This window comes from Dermacentor albipictus, chromosome 3, assembly GCF_038994185.2.
Source record: "Dermacentor albipictus isolate Rhodes 1998 colony chromosome 3, USDA_Dalb.pri_finalv2, whole genome shotgun sequence".
NCBI lineage: Eukaryota > Metazoa > Arthropoda > Arachnida > Ixodida > Ixodidae > Dermacentor > Dermacentor albipictus.
In genome coordinates this window covers 145,313,952-145,327,746 of record NC_091823.1, presented here as the reverse complement: position 1 = coordinate 145,327,746, position 13,795 = coordinate 145,313,952, and the positions used below count along the sequence as shown (strand labels likewise).

Here is a 13,795-nt window from a genome sequence, read left to right as displayed (position 1 = left end):
CGCTTGTGACCCCATGTTGGAGACATGCGCTGCACTCCCTACGGAAGATATTGTAGCAAGTGCATTACCTGAAGAAGGCGAAGACAAGAAACATTCTACCACTGATGACGAAGCGCCAAATATATCTGCTAAAGAGGCACTAATCACCTCGGAAAAAGTTAAAGCCATTTCTGCCCAGCAGCCCGCTGTGCCAGAGAAGGTTCTCGAGTGCTTAGACACAGTGACTCAGTTCACAAATGCTGCAGTGCTAAGTGCTAAAGTGCAGCAGAAGACCACAGTGTTCTTTGCAAAGTACTAATTAGCGGAACTTGAGCAGAGTGACAAATAAATGCGTTGATAAACAATTTGACTACCAGTTCGCCCGCTTGTTTATTTCAGTTTAGCGAACTTTCATTTTAACAAACTTTTCCCCGGGGTCCCTTGAAGTTCGTTCAAGTGAAGTTTCACTGTAGTTGTAAATTTAGAAATGTAATGCGCAATGGAGAACATTGCACTAAGCCATTCTTTAGAGAAATTAATTTCGAGTATTTAATAGACCATTGTTGGTGAAGTAGGCAAGATTGAAAATTTTAAATGTCCGGCAGTGCTGACTAATGTTGAGTGGGGACAGTAGATTATAATTTTTCTGTAGATTAGAAGCACCCTTGAAGAAATCAAGGCCACACTGGGCCTACGAATATTTCCCGTGCTCACGCTTATCGGCTCATAAAAAATTATTTTTATTCAGAAGGATCTGCCTTAAGGCATAAATAATTAAAGAACGGCAAATAAGAGCTTCCGACTCCGCATCATGCAGGTACTGCAGCAGGGTCATTGCAAACTCGCTTGCCGTCACTCAATAGTCGTAGTCTAGATGTGTGCCTGGCTTCATTATACCTTTTATTAAATTCTTAGACCTAGTCACGCCTGTTCCAGGACTAAGGGACGTGTCAAAGTTCTCGGCCCATGTGACAATGCCACGTGCTCGATGTCTGCTTTGAGCGTCCTTTAACGCAATTGTTGTCGCTGCGCAAGAGTACTATTGAGCTCATACTATAGCAGCTCGAGATATGCAAGCCAATGCTGCTCGCGGTGCGATAAAGGTTCAGTTGCGGAGTTGCGGCACGGGTTCCAAACTCTGCTGAAAAATATGTTTGAACCCTCTTTTAAAGAAATCGGAATGACACGAAGGAGAAATGTGTCTTCGCAGAAGCTCTTGCATGTTTTCTTCGTGAGTCTTTGGTCCGATGCAGCGAAACGCGTATGATTTGCGGGTCGGCGACTGTGTTGCAGGTTGGCTTAGCGCGCGGCGTCCGGTTGGCGAGCGGAATCCAGCTGCCGAGTCGCTTTGGTGAAGGTATACAAGCGTTTTGGCTCGTCTCCATAGTGTCTTGGGCAGCCAGTTTAGTTGCGACGCTCTCAGCTTCAGGAATTCGGGTGGCTGAGTTGTCAGCGTGCACCACGAACGTGCTTTCTGCGCCGCTTAGCGTAGCAGTTTTTAGTTGGTGCAATCGCAAGCGAAGCCGCAGGCGACGTGTAATCACTGCTGATGCATGCTGAATTCACAATGTGTGGGCGACGAGGCGTCACAAGCTAATCGGACGCGCAAGACAAACCATGTTCTGGAAACCGTCGCCAATTTGTGAACTCCGGCGTCGTGGATGTCACTCTTCCTAGTTCCGCCGATCGGGGGCGCGCCAGTCGCCGCGTCACCAGTCTGACGGCGGTGTCCGCGGAGCCAACGCAGGCGTGGTCTTGTGTTGGGTGTTTCTTCGTTGCCTTCAACAAATCTAGTAACATTGCGTTCAACTGTTTTGCGCAGTCATCGCTATGCTTGTGAGTTCCAGTGAAATCTATCGACGCAGCTCGTGTGGCGTGTGTTCCCGCTGCTACTTACCGTAGTAGCGTCAAAAGGGTAGCGCCCTAGCACCCGAGCTTAACGAAATTCAGAGCAGTGCGCATTTCACTTCTGCTGCGCGTCTTGCGGTTTGTGGAACGCAGCTTGACTAGTCGGCAACAAAATCAAGGCTAAACATCTTTTCTGCGTATCGCGCGACTGCGTTTGGTCATCGTTGTTCATCGCAACTGTGTATTGTCACGTGGTAGTGCGTTAAAGTACACATTAGCAATACTGTGAAAGACAAAACTGGCTTTTACTGGGCCAATCTGTGCCCACAAAGACAGGCTACACTTAAAGCTCCACGATAGCGGCGAACACAGTCGGCGATCGTCGAAAAATCTGATCAGGGGGTCAAGCACGTCGGCTTTTATACATCAGTCGTCGAATGTTCCAGATTAATCACTGGGACCCGTGTGCCTTTCACAAAGTTCTACATTATTCGCGTCGCACACACATGCGATCAGATTACACAAGGTTCGGTCACAGACAGCGGGTGGGAGCATCCATAACATTCCAGAAACTTCCGATACATGCAGGCGCGTCCTGCGCTGTGCGATAACATTTCCTATGCGGTGAAACGTTTCGCCTGATGAAGACAAAATAGTGCACGTGTCAGTATATATGATGTCGGCCTATGACGAGTCCTGAATGTGAGAAAGCATGCCACGTTGCTTTGCGATTGGTTGCCGAGGTGGTTACGATTCTACAAAACTTGCAGCCAAAAAACATTTCTTCAAGCTGCCCGCTGACCATGTGCGCACTCAACAGTGGAGCCGGGCCATACCCAGAATGGACAAAGAACTGTCCAGCTCTTGCGCTGTTTGCGACTTCCATTTTCACGAGGAAGATATTTCGAAAGAGTTCGTGCTCAAAATTAAAGGCGACATTATCATACCGCGTGACAAGTGGGCTCTAAGGAAGATGTGCCACGCATTTTTCCCCATTGCTCTAAATTATCCTCGTAGTCAGCACGAAAACGCAAGGCCCCGACCGCGCATGCACCGTCTCCATCTAAACGTCAAAAGGAGCAAATAGTAAACAACCAAGAAGCAGCGACATCGAAATTTTGCCCCTCTAGCGAAATCAGTGGTGACATTGACAACAGTGTCATGCTGGAGAAGAAAACACAGCTGCTGAGCGAGTTCTCTGGCATAGCAGAAGCGCACCAACGGATGCAGGGTTGGCCGCTTGAAAATGTTGACAAAGCAATCGTGGTGTACAAACTGGTAATGAGAGGAAAGCTTCCAGAGAGAGAGAGAGAAAGGCAAATGAAGGACAGGGAGGTTAACCAAAGATTATCTCCGGTTAGCTACCCAGTACTGGGGGAGGGGCAAGGGGATGCGATAGATGCGAGAGAGAAGGATAAAAAAATTAAAAACCTACACACACACGCACATACGCATGAACTGGTTCTGTGGGCACTGTCACGCAGCCCGCAAAGGCGTTCCTAGTGTTACGCAATGTCACCGTACAATCCTACGTCACACAGTGCACAGTCGCAATTTGTCAGACAGTCCCGTGTCTCTTAGGTAGCGCGGCAGCGCCTTTGTAGCGGATCACGCTGATGTTTGCGTAGGACAGTTGCCAAGGATCTTGTTTTCTGTCATTGGGCGCTTGTCCATTTGGTCTAGGGTGGCTCAGAGGACTGCTCGTTGCTGGTTGAAACGAGAGCACTGAGAAAGAGGGTGTGCGATTGTTTCACTGCACCCACAGAAGTCACAAAGTGGGCTGTTGGCCATTCCGATAAGAAGAGAGTACGCATTTGAAAATGCTACTCCAAGCCATAGACGGACTAGGAGGGTGCAGTCAGGTCGTGGAAGCTCGGGCGGAATACGGAGCTGTAAATTAGGGTCCAGGGTATGAAGGTGTGCACTTGTGAACTCGGATGAATTCCATTGAGCTAATGTCAAGTCACGCGCATGTGCGGAAAGTTTTTTCGCTGCGTCGGTTCTCGATAGAGGAATGGTAACGCAATTGACGCCGTCATGGGCAGATCGGGCAGCTGCGTCTGCTCAATCCTTGCAATGTATGCCACAGTGACTAGGCAACCACTGAGATATTATATCGCGGCCCGCGTGAACTATGCGACGGTGGACTTCTGTGATCTCTGCGAAGAGCTGCTCATGTGATGCATGGCGCAGTGCTGAGAGTACACTCTGCAGGGCAACCGTGGAATCACAGAAGACTGACCATGCATGGGGTGGTTCCTCCTGAATGAAATGAGGAGCCGCACGTAGGGCTACCTGTTCAGCATCTGTCGTTGAAGATAGATGTGACGTTTTTAGCTCTATTGTGACGTATCATGTTGGTATAACCACAGCAGCAGCTGAACTTGCAGATGTGACTGAGACATCGATGTAAATGTGTACGCGGCCACTGTGCACGTCATATAAAAGTTTTAATCTGGCCTGCTTCAGGGCAAACGACGGCTTGTTGGTTTTCTTCATGATTCCTGGGAGGGTGAGGCGTATTTCAGGTCTGTGCTGGCACCATAAAGGTGAGGATGGTCTGGCTGCAGGCATTTAATTCGATAGCAATGAGGTACGATTGGCAACGATTAAACGACTGAAAGTTGCGTCTGGCCTGTCTGCGAGTACAGCCGTCTGCTGATGTTTCTTGTCTTGGCCTTCCGGTGTTCCACTCTTTCGAAGCCTTCGTCATCTGAGGAGTCATCGCTTGAGCAGGAGTACACCACAGTTTCCTCGCTGTTAGCTTGACTTGAATTTCTCTTCCCGGGGCTGGTTCCTGCCGAAGCAATCACGTCGCGTCGGCATTCTGCCGACTCCACTTCCATTGCCATGGCAATGGGAGCGGCGTCTCCCATTAAAACACGGCAAAAAGCCGAAAATACTGCAGCGCGAAAGAGAAGTGGTCTCTACGAGAATCACTTCGTCTTCGGCCCCTTGCTATTCAAACCTTCCAGAAATCTATAGGGCTGTGGTAGTGTCGAAACGCATGGCGGTATGTGGCCATATCAAGGGGCAACGTGTACCATCAGTTGTGTATCCTACTGGTGCTGATATATAATCGTGATCATGCGATTACCTAAAGTGCCTACTTTCACTCATTGAACGATTGAATTTCTGTGAAGGTTGCCTTGCTGGTAATTACCCCCATGTCTTGTCAACAGCTCTGGCTATCAGAAATGGTGAAAAATGGCGTCGCAAATCATGCACAATTCTGTGCCTGAGTGCAGCATGCAAGGAATGCAGGAGTATGCACATGTTTTTTTCACGGCGTGGCAAGACAAGCTATAGCTTGTCTTGCGACATTTCATCCTGTATACAGGACACCCGGCATTTCATCCTGTATACAGGATGAAATGCCGGGTGTCCGGTATTAGCGCTATAGGAATCGTACTGACCGCGTAGCAGCGGCAGTCCTGTGTACTTACAGCCAGTATATTTATTCACGCAGTACTAATCAATTAACTAATTTAGTTATTAACTATTTAATTATTTAGTTGCTTTTACCTAGTGGACTTCTAGATTATTACTTCAATCGCAAACATGTCAATTAAAATTGTAGAGCACCTTAAATAACCTCTTAATCAAGCATTCATTCGTGCTGAAGTTTGCCTGGTTGTTTTTTCCAAGACAAAAAAAAAAAATCCCGCGAATTGTGAAATAGATGGGCGCGCGCGTGCCGCTACTCAAGCTCCTTCAAGCAAAACTTCCAAACATACACGGCTGCATTTGTTTATCGCCACATCGTATAATTCTTCATCATGTAGGATGGCTCGAGTGGTTTCGTGACCTAACGAGCGTGGTGTCCGCAAGAATGTTGCGCTCGATCATGAGGCATTCGAGATACCTTTAACTTTAGCGTATCATGAAACAAAGCTACAAAAGATATTCATCCAGTCTTAAAAATAACTGTGCGCCAAAGAGTACAAAAAAGAAAAAGGGCAACTCTCGGAAGAACAGAAAAGAGCTACTCAGGAGTCTATTACAATAAAAAAGAAACGAAAAGCACATAGGACACAAAGAAACATCCAAAGGTGCAACTGCTTTAGCCATTTACCCTTTCTGTCTCTTGAACTCAGAAAAAGAGGAAAAACAAAGCAGTTCTTTACTCATTTTTATCTTTGTCGCAAGCTTTTTTTTATATAAGTATAGGGTAACATCATTGAGGTGCGCTAAACAGTCACGTTTTACACCAGTTTTGAGCGGTTATTTTCCTTGCCAGTTATAACACGTGGTCAAACAGGCCACTGTCTGAAGCAATAAAGTACTTGCTTCTTTCCAGCACATGTGGTGTTGCAGCTTTGATCAGCCACGCTCGAATCTCGCGGCGGACGCGGCCTATTTTTGCCTTTAGGGTGTCCGGTGTGGTAGTTTCGCTGCTGTACACGCGATCTTTTTTTTTATTGGATTTAACTTCCCAAAACAACTTTCTGATTATGAGGCACGCCGTAGTGGAGGACTCCAGAAATTTCGACCACCTGGGGTTATTTAACGCGCACCTGAATCTAAGTATGCGGGTGTTTTCGCATTTCGCCCCCATCTAAATGCGGCCGCCGCGGCCGGCATTTCATCCCGCGACCTTATGCTCAGCAGCCCAACACCATACCCACTGAGCAACCACGGCGGGTCACGCAATCTTTCACGTAGCCCCGCAAGAAGTCCAGTTGTGTCATTTCCGGTGACCTTGCAGGCCAGGACCCAAGTCCGTGCCGACCAACCCACTGTCCAGGAAAAAGCTTGTCGAGCCACGTTCGAAAATGACTAGTATACTATGAGCAAGAGCATCATCGTGTTTAAACCAGATGTTGCAACAAACGTCGTTAACGGGGCCCTTGAGGATGCCGCGGACGTAGCGATGTGTCGTTAGTGTGTTGTCAAAGAAGGTGGGTCCGATGATGTTGCCATCAAAATACTCCAGTAGTGCCGTGGGAAGATTAACTTGTGTGTTTCTGGAGAAATCATCTTTCCTTGAGAAAGGTGGTTTGAGTTTTCCTTTCTATTATCCTTTCGTCTTTTTGATTCGACCCTGTGATGTCTAGCAAGTCTTGAAGTTTGCCTCACCGCCACTCCCAACCACCTCAATGCGCTTCGCTTTGTTGAAGGCGGGGCCGCTGTCAAATCACAAAGCTACGTCCATCAAACACCGTGTCGCCCGTCTCAGGCCTGAGGACGATCACCTCTAGGAATACGAGAGAATAATGCATGGGAAGTATAGTGACCAGAATCTTTAAGTATTGCGAAGATGAAAGAATTCCGGCAGAACCCTCCTGTGGATGACAATGGAAGTTAACGCGATTAGCATTCGCGCAATGGAGCGACCACGTAGCGACACAGCACATACCGTAATGTCGCGCAGTAGTGACGGTGAAAAGACAGCATCAAAAGTGAATAACCTAACGGAATTTTTATTGGATGAACCTGGAGCCCAAAAGCACGTTGAACTCAAAGCGCAACGATAGCGGCGAAAAGAGGGCGATCGTCGAAAATGTGATCTTCGGGTAAGCACGTCGTCTTTTATACTGAACTCAACGTTACAGCGCAAACACCTAAAGCGATCCACAAAAAGACAGACACGGCACACATTGGCACTGATTAACAACTTCTTTTTTCCCTTTCGTCGTCGATGCATCGATATATATATACATATGCATCGACGACGAAGGGCAAAAAGAAGTTGTTAGTGCCAGTGTGTGTCGTCTTTCTTTTTGTGGTTCGTTTTAGGTGTTTGCGCTGTAACGTTAAGTTCAGAATTATGTACCAGCTAGGCCCAAAAGAAGTGTTACTGAGTCTTTTATACGCGAGTCGTTGAAGGTTCCCTCCTGGATGGTGCCCGCGTGTCTCCCAGAAATTGCTACGCAATTAGCGTCGCGCATACATTGAGATTACGAAAGCTTCGGTGACAACAGGCAACGGAAAGAACCATCAATACCATTCGAGAAATTTGCGATAGATGCAGGCGCATCATGCACTTAGCGATGACGTTTACCGCTTATTAGCCAGTGAAAAGCGGTCACCCGAGAAAGCTAAACAAGTACACGTGTCAGTATCAACTAAGACACCTTTATTTAGAATTTGTAGTGATCCTCCAGAGATTTCAATTCATTCGACTATATGCGACATACACTGTATCTGCGATTGGCTAGCTTTGTCCTAACCATAGCTTGGGCCACTAGGTTTGTGCTGGAGGTGATTCCGTCGTTATCGCTGCAAGATCATCATCCCAGATTCATTAACCACCCCTCTTCATGCAGGCGTTTTCACCCTTTCGTCATCAGGCCATCGTAGTCATACAGGCTTCGTGATACAGTCGCCGCTACGCCATTGCCATACACGCGTTATCATCCTTACTAAAACCTGGGTAATGCCCACATGATCTCTCACATTATCGGCCAATAGCCTTGGCAAGCTGTGTCAGTAAAGTGATGGAGCGGATGGTACTGAGCAGACTGGAATGGCTACTCGAGAAAAGTGGTGGACTTCCTGATTTCATCAATGGATTCAGAAGAGGCCGATCATCAATTTACGGTGTGATCGACCTAGTATCTTCTGTTCAACAGGAGAAGAGACGCCGTCGTCTGGTATGCGCAATATTTCTGGACATCAAAAGTGCCTACGACAACGTCTTCCACCATTCAATTCTTCAGGCGCTTGAGGATATTGGTGTTGGTGGCTGGATGTATGCATGGCTGCAGAGTTACCTCAGTGGCCGCACCATTTTCATGTCCACTTCGGATGGCGAGACTGACAGACATGACGTTCACAGGGGTGTTCCGCAGGATGGTGTCCTTAGCCCAATATTGTTCAATATCATACTGGTAGGCCTTGCAGACGAGCTACCTGAAACAGCGCGTATCAGTACGTACGTGGATGGATGATATCTGTATTTGGTCATCTGGGGTCACACGTCCACTAGTGCGTGCAAGGCTCCAACGTGCGGCTACCATAACGGCGAAGTACTTGCGCCGTAGAGGCCTGCAACTCTCAGCAACTACGTGTGCAGTCATGGCATTCACGAGCAAATCAATGTCACATTATCCAATCGTTGTCGACGGAACAGCGCTCCCTTTAGTCACCCACCAGAGATATCTTGGCGTGATAATAGACTTCAGCCTTTCCTGGACCAAACATGTTGCTGCGCTTAGGGCTAAACTGACCAACTTCGTACACGTCCTTCGTGTAATATCAGGACTGAGTTGGGGCCCCTCTGAGCGAAGTTTGCTCCAAGTGTACCAGGCACGTTTTGTAGGCTACATACGCTACAGCATGCCTGTGTTATCTAACATGGGGTCATCTTGTATACGCACGCTGGAGAGCCTTCAGGCACAAGCACTACGAATATGTCTTGGCTTGCCACGCTGCACGTCAACTAAGGGCACAATAGCGGAAGCACGGGCTTGTCCTATCGACATATACAGGTCTTGTGAACCTGTGCGAACCTATCTTCGCCTGCTAACCAGACACTCACACCATCCACTGTCAACACTTCCAAGCACCAACCTTGACTGTGCTTTTTCTAAAGCTATTGCATGTCATGCAAGCATTGTACCTGCAAGATTCCAGGCCACCGGCATCCCCGTGACACCTCCATGGACATTGCCAAGACCACTAGTGAGGCTTCATATACCCGGAATTAGGAAGAAATCTTACGTTTCCTCCATTGGCTTGAAGCAGCTCACCCTGTCCCATATATTTACATCATATAGTGGGACTGTACAAGTATATACCGATGGTTCCATCACGCCATCTGCCACAACGGCCGCTTTTGTCATCCCACAACTTGGAATTACTCAACGATTTCGATTAGACCACAAATCGACATCTACGGCTGCAGCACTTGCGGGAATACGAGAGGATGTCCGTTTTATGAGAACGCAGACACCCCATAAATGGACGATATTGTGCGATGCCAAATCAGCGCTACAAGCGCTAAAATACTTTTTAAAGAAAGGACCACACTATCTGCTCGTGCTGGAAATCGTCGAACTTTATCACAGTGCCGAGTTAAGTGGCCACGTGATTACCTTTCAATTGATGCCTAGCCATTGTGGTGTCTTTGGTAATGGACTCGCTGACAGTGAGGCAAGATCGGCCTCCTCTTCCTCAGATGAAGTACGGATTGCCTACTCGCGACCGGACACCAACTCCATGATCAAGGCACTCATGCAGGACCTTACAAAGGCTTACAGAGCCCACTCTGATAATATTCACAGACGTCTACATACGATTGACCCAGACGGTAAATTCTGTTTGCCCCCGAAGCTTACACGGAGCAAAACATCATTGCCACACAGGATTCGGCTCGGCGTTGCTTTCACCCGTCGCTACGCATACCTCATCGGCCAATCGAACAAGCCTGATTGTGTACACTGCCAGATGCCCGAAACACTGCAACACGTACTGTGCGACTTCCCAGCATATATGCTGGAGCAAAGGGCGTTAGACAGCTTCCTAGCCAGCGTTGGCAGACAACTACTGTCGGAGGAAGCTATCCTCGGCCCATGGCCTGACTGCAATTTCAGTGTGTGCAACAAAAGTATAGTTGAAGTTCCTGCAGGACACCAAGCTCGACGAGCGGCTCTAGCGAGGCAACTGTCTCATGTGCATAAGCACTCATTTCATTTCATTTCATATTATTTGTGCCCATTTACAAGCAAATGAAGGGGGCCAAGGTAAAAGCTGCTCATTGGCAGCTTGAGCGGTCCCTGGCCCTCTTTACATATTGGCAGAACGGTGGCAAAGAACACTTTCAGAAATGAAAAAATAAAGAACAGTGGGCTACATCAAAATAAAAACATTGCTTTCATTGAATGCATATGGTTTTACGGAATCATGGCGATTTAAATGGTAGTTTTCACCAGACAGATGAGCTCCGATGGTGTCAAGGCATGGATGTCAATGCCGGCTTCTAGGTAATAATTTAATAGCCGTGGCAAGGTATTTGCGACCATTTGATGACCGTAATTTGTCCTCGAGAAGGGTATGAGCCATTTTTCATGGCTGCGCGTCTCATATGTAGGTGTATTCTCTTTTAAGTTTGCTATATTTGTAATTAAGTTGCTTCTTTTTTTTACCTGAAAGTAATAGGTGCGTAGGAGGGTTCACCACTCACCACTTCTGTTATCATCATCATCCATCCCAATACTTTCACTCCCCTTCCCTCTTCCCCAGTGCAGAGTAGCAGACTAGAGCGCACTAGCTCAGGTCGACCTCTCTGTCTTTCCTATCAATAAATTCTATTCATTCATTCATCATCCCATCGTTCTCTCACTTTTTCACGCCATCGTCGCCGTTTCGCCATCGTCGTCATGGATTTGTCATGCCGCATTGTTACACATGCAGTCGTCCTCATACCATTGTCAACCGATGTTGTCATCGCCACGTAGTATTTTTTACCATTGTCATCACCCCAGTAACATCACCCCATTGTTGACCTGCTGCTGTCGTGATACTGCCTTGGTAATTTCGTTGACGTCAATCCGTCTTCGTGATTTTATCGTGATTACGCTGTCAGTATTCAACCGTGATTACGCCGCCCCTGCCATGCCACCGTTGTGATGGGGTCGTCTTCAAACAGTCGCTATCACGCATCCGTTGTCATATTGTCATCCCCATGCCGTCCTCGTGATGTGATCGTTGTCATTCATACTCGTCATCTGGTTGTCGTCATACCGTCTTTGTCATATAGTGATGATTCAATTGTCTTCATGTAGCAGTCAGCACGCTGTCGTCCTTATGCCAACTTCATCGTTTAGGATTGGTCATGTCTCATCCCTTTGTCGTCACACAATATCTTTAATTCCATCGGCGTCGTTCCTTCTGTCATACCGTAGTCGTTAGTGCGTCAGGGCCATACAGTCGTCGTCATGCCACCATGCTCAAGCGTTACTAGGGCAAGTGAATGCTATACCAACATGATAGGATATCGAATTAGGCCACATATAACCAAACAAACAGAAATATGAGAATGACTGCAGATTTTCTTTCTTTCGTTTCTTCATCCTTATTGAGCGACTGCATGTTTGCTTGCTTTAGAGTGTAGGAGCCATTTCTGATGATGATACTCTTCCGTCTCACTGGACAAGACGCCGTTTTGAGGCATGTGCTTACTCATGACTTGAATGACTGCCTTTGCAAAGACATGAGGTTTTCAGGAACACAACTAGAATATAAAGTTGGCATGCGGTGGGAGAAACCTTATCCGAATTCAGTGCTAAATACGTCAACATCAGTATACTTACTACCTAAAAAAAGATTAAATTATGGGTTTCAAGGCACCAGGATCCCGATGCGATTATGAGCCACACGGTACACGAGCATTTTCGCACTCCGGCTCCATCGGAAAGCAGCTGCCACGGCAGGGACGGAAGCGACGACTGTGTTCAGCAGCGCAACGTCATAACCTCTAAGATACCACGGCGGCTTCAACGATAATTCTGAAGTATTATTTGACTGTCATAGAAGTTCTTATGCTGCAAATTATTATACAGTATACACTTAAGCCATGCAGATGAGGTAACGAGGAGACAAGATCTGGAGAAGCGGTGAAAATAATGTCCCAGGTATAAATACGGGCTGAGGAATTAAGGTGTCATAGTGTTCACATATCCGCTAAGGCACCTGAATGAAAAACTTGCTCGGCCAGAGCGCGACATGGTGAGCCCGCTTTGTTCCTGCAAACGTAGTGATGTGGTGCCGCGCAGAAATCACTCCACAAATCTGCACTGTAGCCTTCCTTCAAACCTTCAGAATGCGTCTTCACATAAATTGTTTTCCTTTTCTTTTGAGCGATTAGAAACGTGGCGTGCATGAGACTTCTCTCAAGATGACACAGATTATAGCCGCAACTGAAATACTTGCTATAGAAAGGAAGAATTCTGGTTAGACATCCTAGATGCCTTCATCCAAAAGTTTTAGCACCTGTACGCGTATGTAAGCACTCAGCGTAACTAGTGCATGAGAAACGTTAGGTCGGTTCCGAGCACACCACAATGATGACGCTGAAAGCAGAAGAGGCAAGCAATGCATGCACACGTAGGCTTTTGACAAAAGATTATTACCTTAGGGTCGATGACTCTAACATCAACGAACACAAGCACCTTGAGAGTTCTTGTGTTGGACAGGCTCGCCAAGAAGTCTTGCAACGACGCATGGAAACTTCCTCTAAATAGGAGCGATTCGAGCGACAGCTCGATTAGCTGTTCCCGGAGCAGTCTAGAGATGGCACCAATGACTTTGGCAGCAGACTCAGTATTGAAGGTCGAGCATTTCAGATGAAGGCAGGTTACAGACGTAGTCCGGCACAAAGCGTCGCAGAGTAGGAGATTAACACCATGGTATCCCCGCGGCGATAGCACGAACTGCAAGAAAACTAGGGTCAATAATTTTGATGGGTAAAAACCTAAGAAGAGAAAACATGTACGACATGAGGGCTGTGGGGCGCGAACTTAGAAGACGAACGGTGCGTGCAATATGAAATACGCGAGTAGCACGACCCGAGCTAAACACTGAAAAAGCTGGTGAAATCTAGTGACTAATACGTTGACCTAATTACTGCAAACACCAAGTTTGGTCGTCTAGGCTCCTCCATATATTTGCAGACATTACAGCGGCCTTGAGAACAGCACTATGGACGAGACGGAGCCGTGCCACTCAAGAAGCACAAGTTGACGCCCATCGCACGCGGCTATGCACTCTTGAAGCCTCCATTTTATGCACACCTCTCGGCTCGGACCCACGGCGATGAAGCTGTTTGCTTGTTAATATTACTACGATATCATTGAGCGGTGCTCAAGGGACGAGCCACCGCGAGAACGACGACGAAGTGGGTCTGTGCCCTTGGCGCGGGCGAGTGTCGGCCTGGAGATCTGGCTCCAGTGTAAAAAGCCTGTATATAGCCTCTTGAATCGCTTTCTTTCCACAAGTAACATTCTGGTGGAGGTCGGCGATCCCC

General features: G+C 47.4%; 1 protein-coding gene across 6 annotated transcripts in view; it reads right to left on the bottom strand.

The window, feature by feature from the left end:
- The window catches only part of LOC135905361 (uncharacterized), a 145,863-nt gene that overhangs the window by 32,369 nt on the left and 99,699 nt on the right, over nt 1–13,795 (bottom strand). For 4 of the 6 annotated variants that reach the window (XM_070536115.1, XM_070536116.1, XM_070536117.1 and 1 more), the window contains one exon: nt 12,903–13,202. The exons of 1 other annotated variant lie outside the window; for it this stretch is intronic. In XM_070536115.1, the coding sequence (XP_070392216.1) occupies nt 12,903–13,202 (300 nt within the window). The remainder of the gene's footprint in view (nt 1–12,902; nt 13,203–13,795) is intronic. One more of the 6 variants, XM_070536118.1, reaches the window with a different exon arrangement.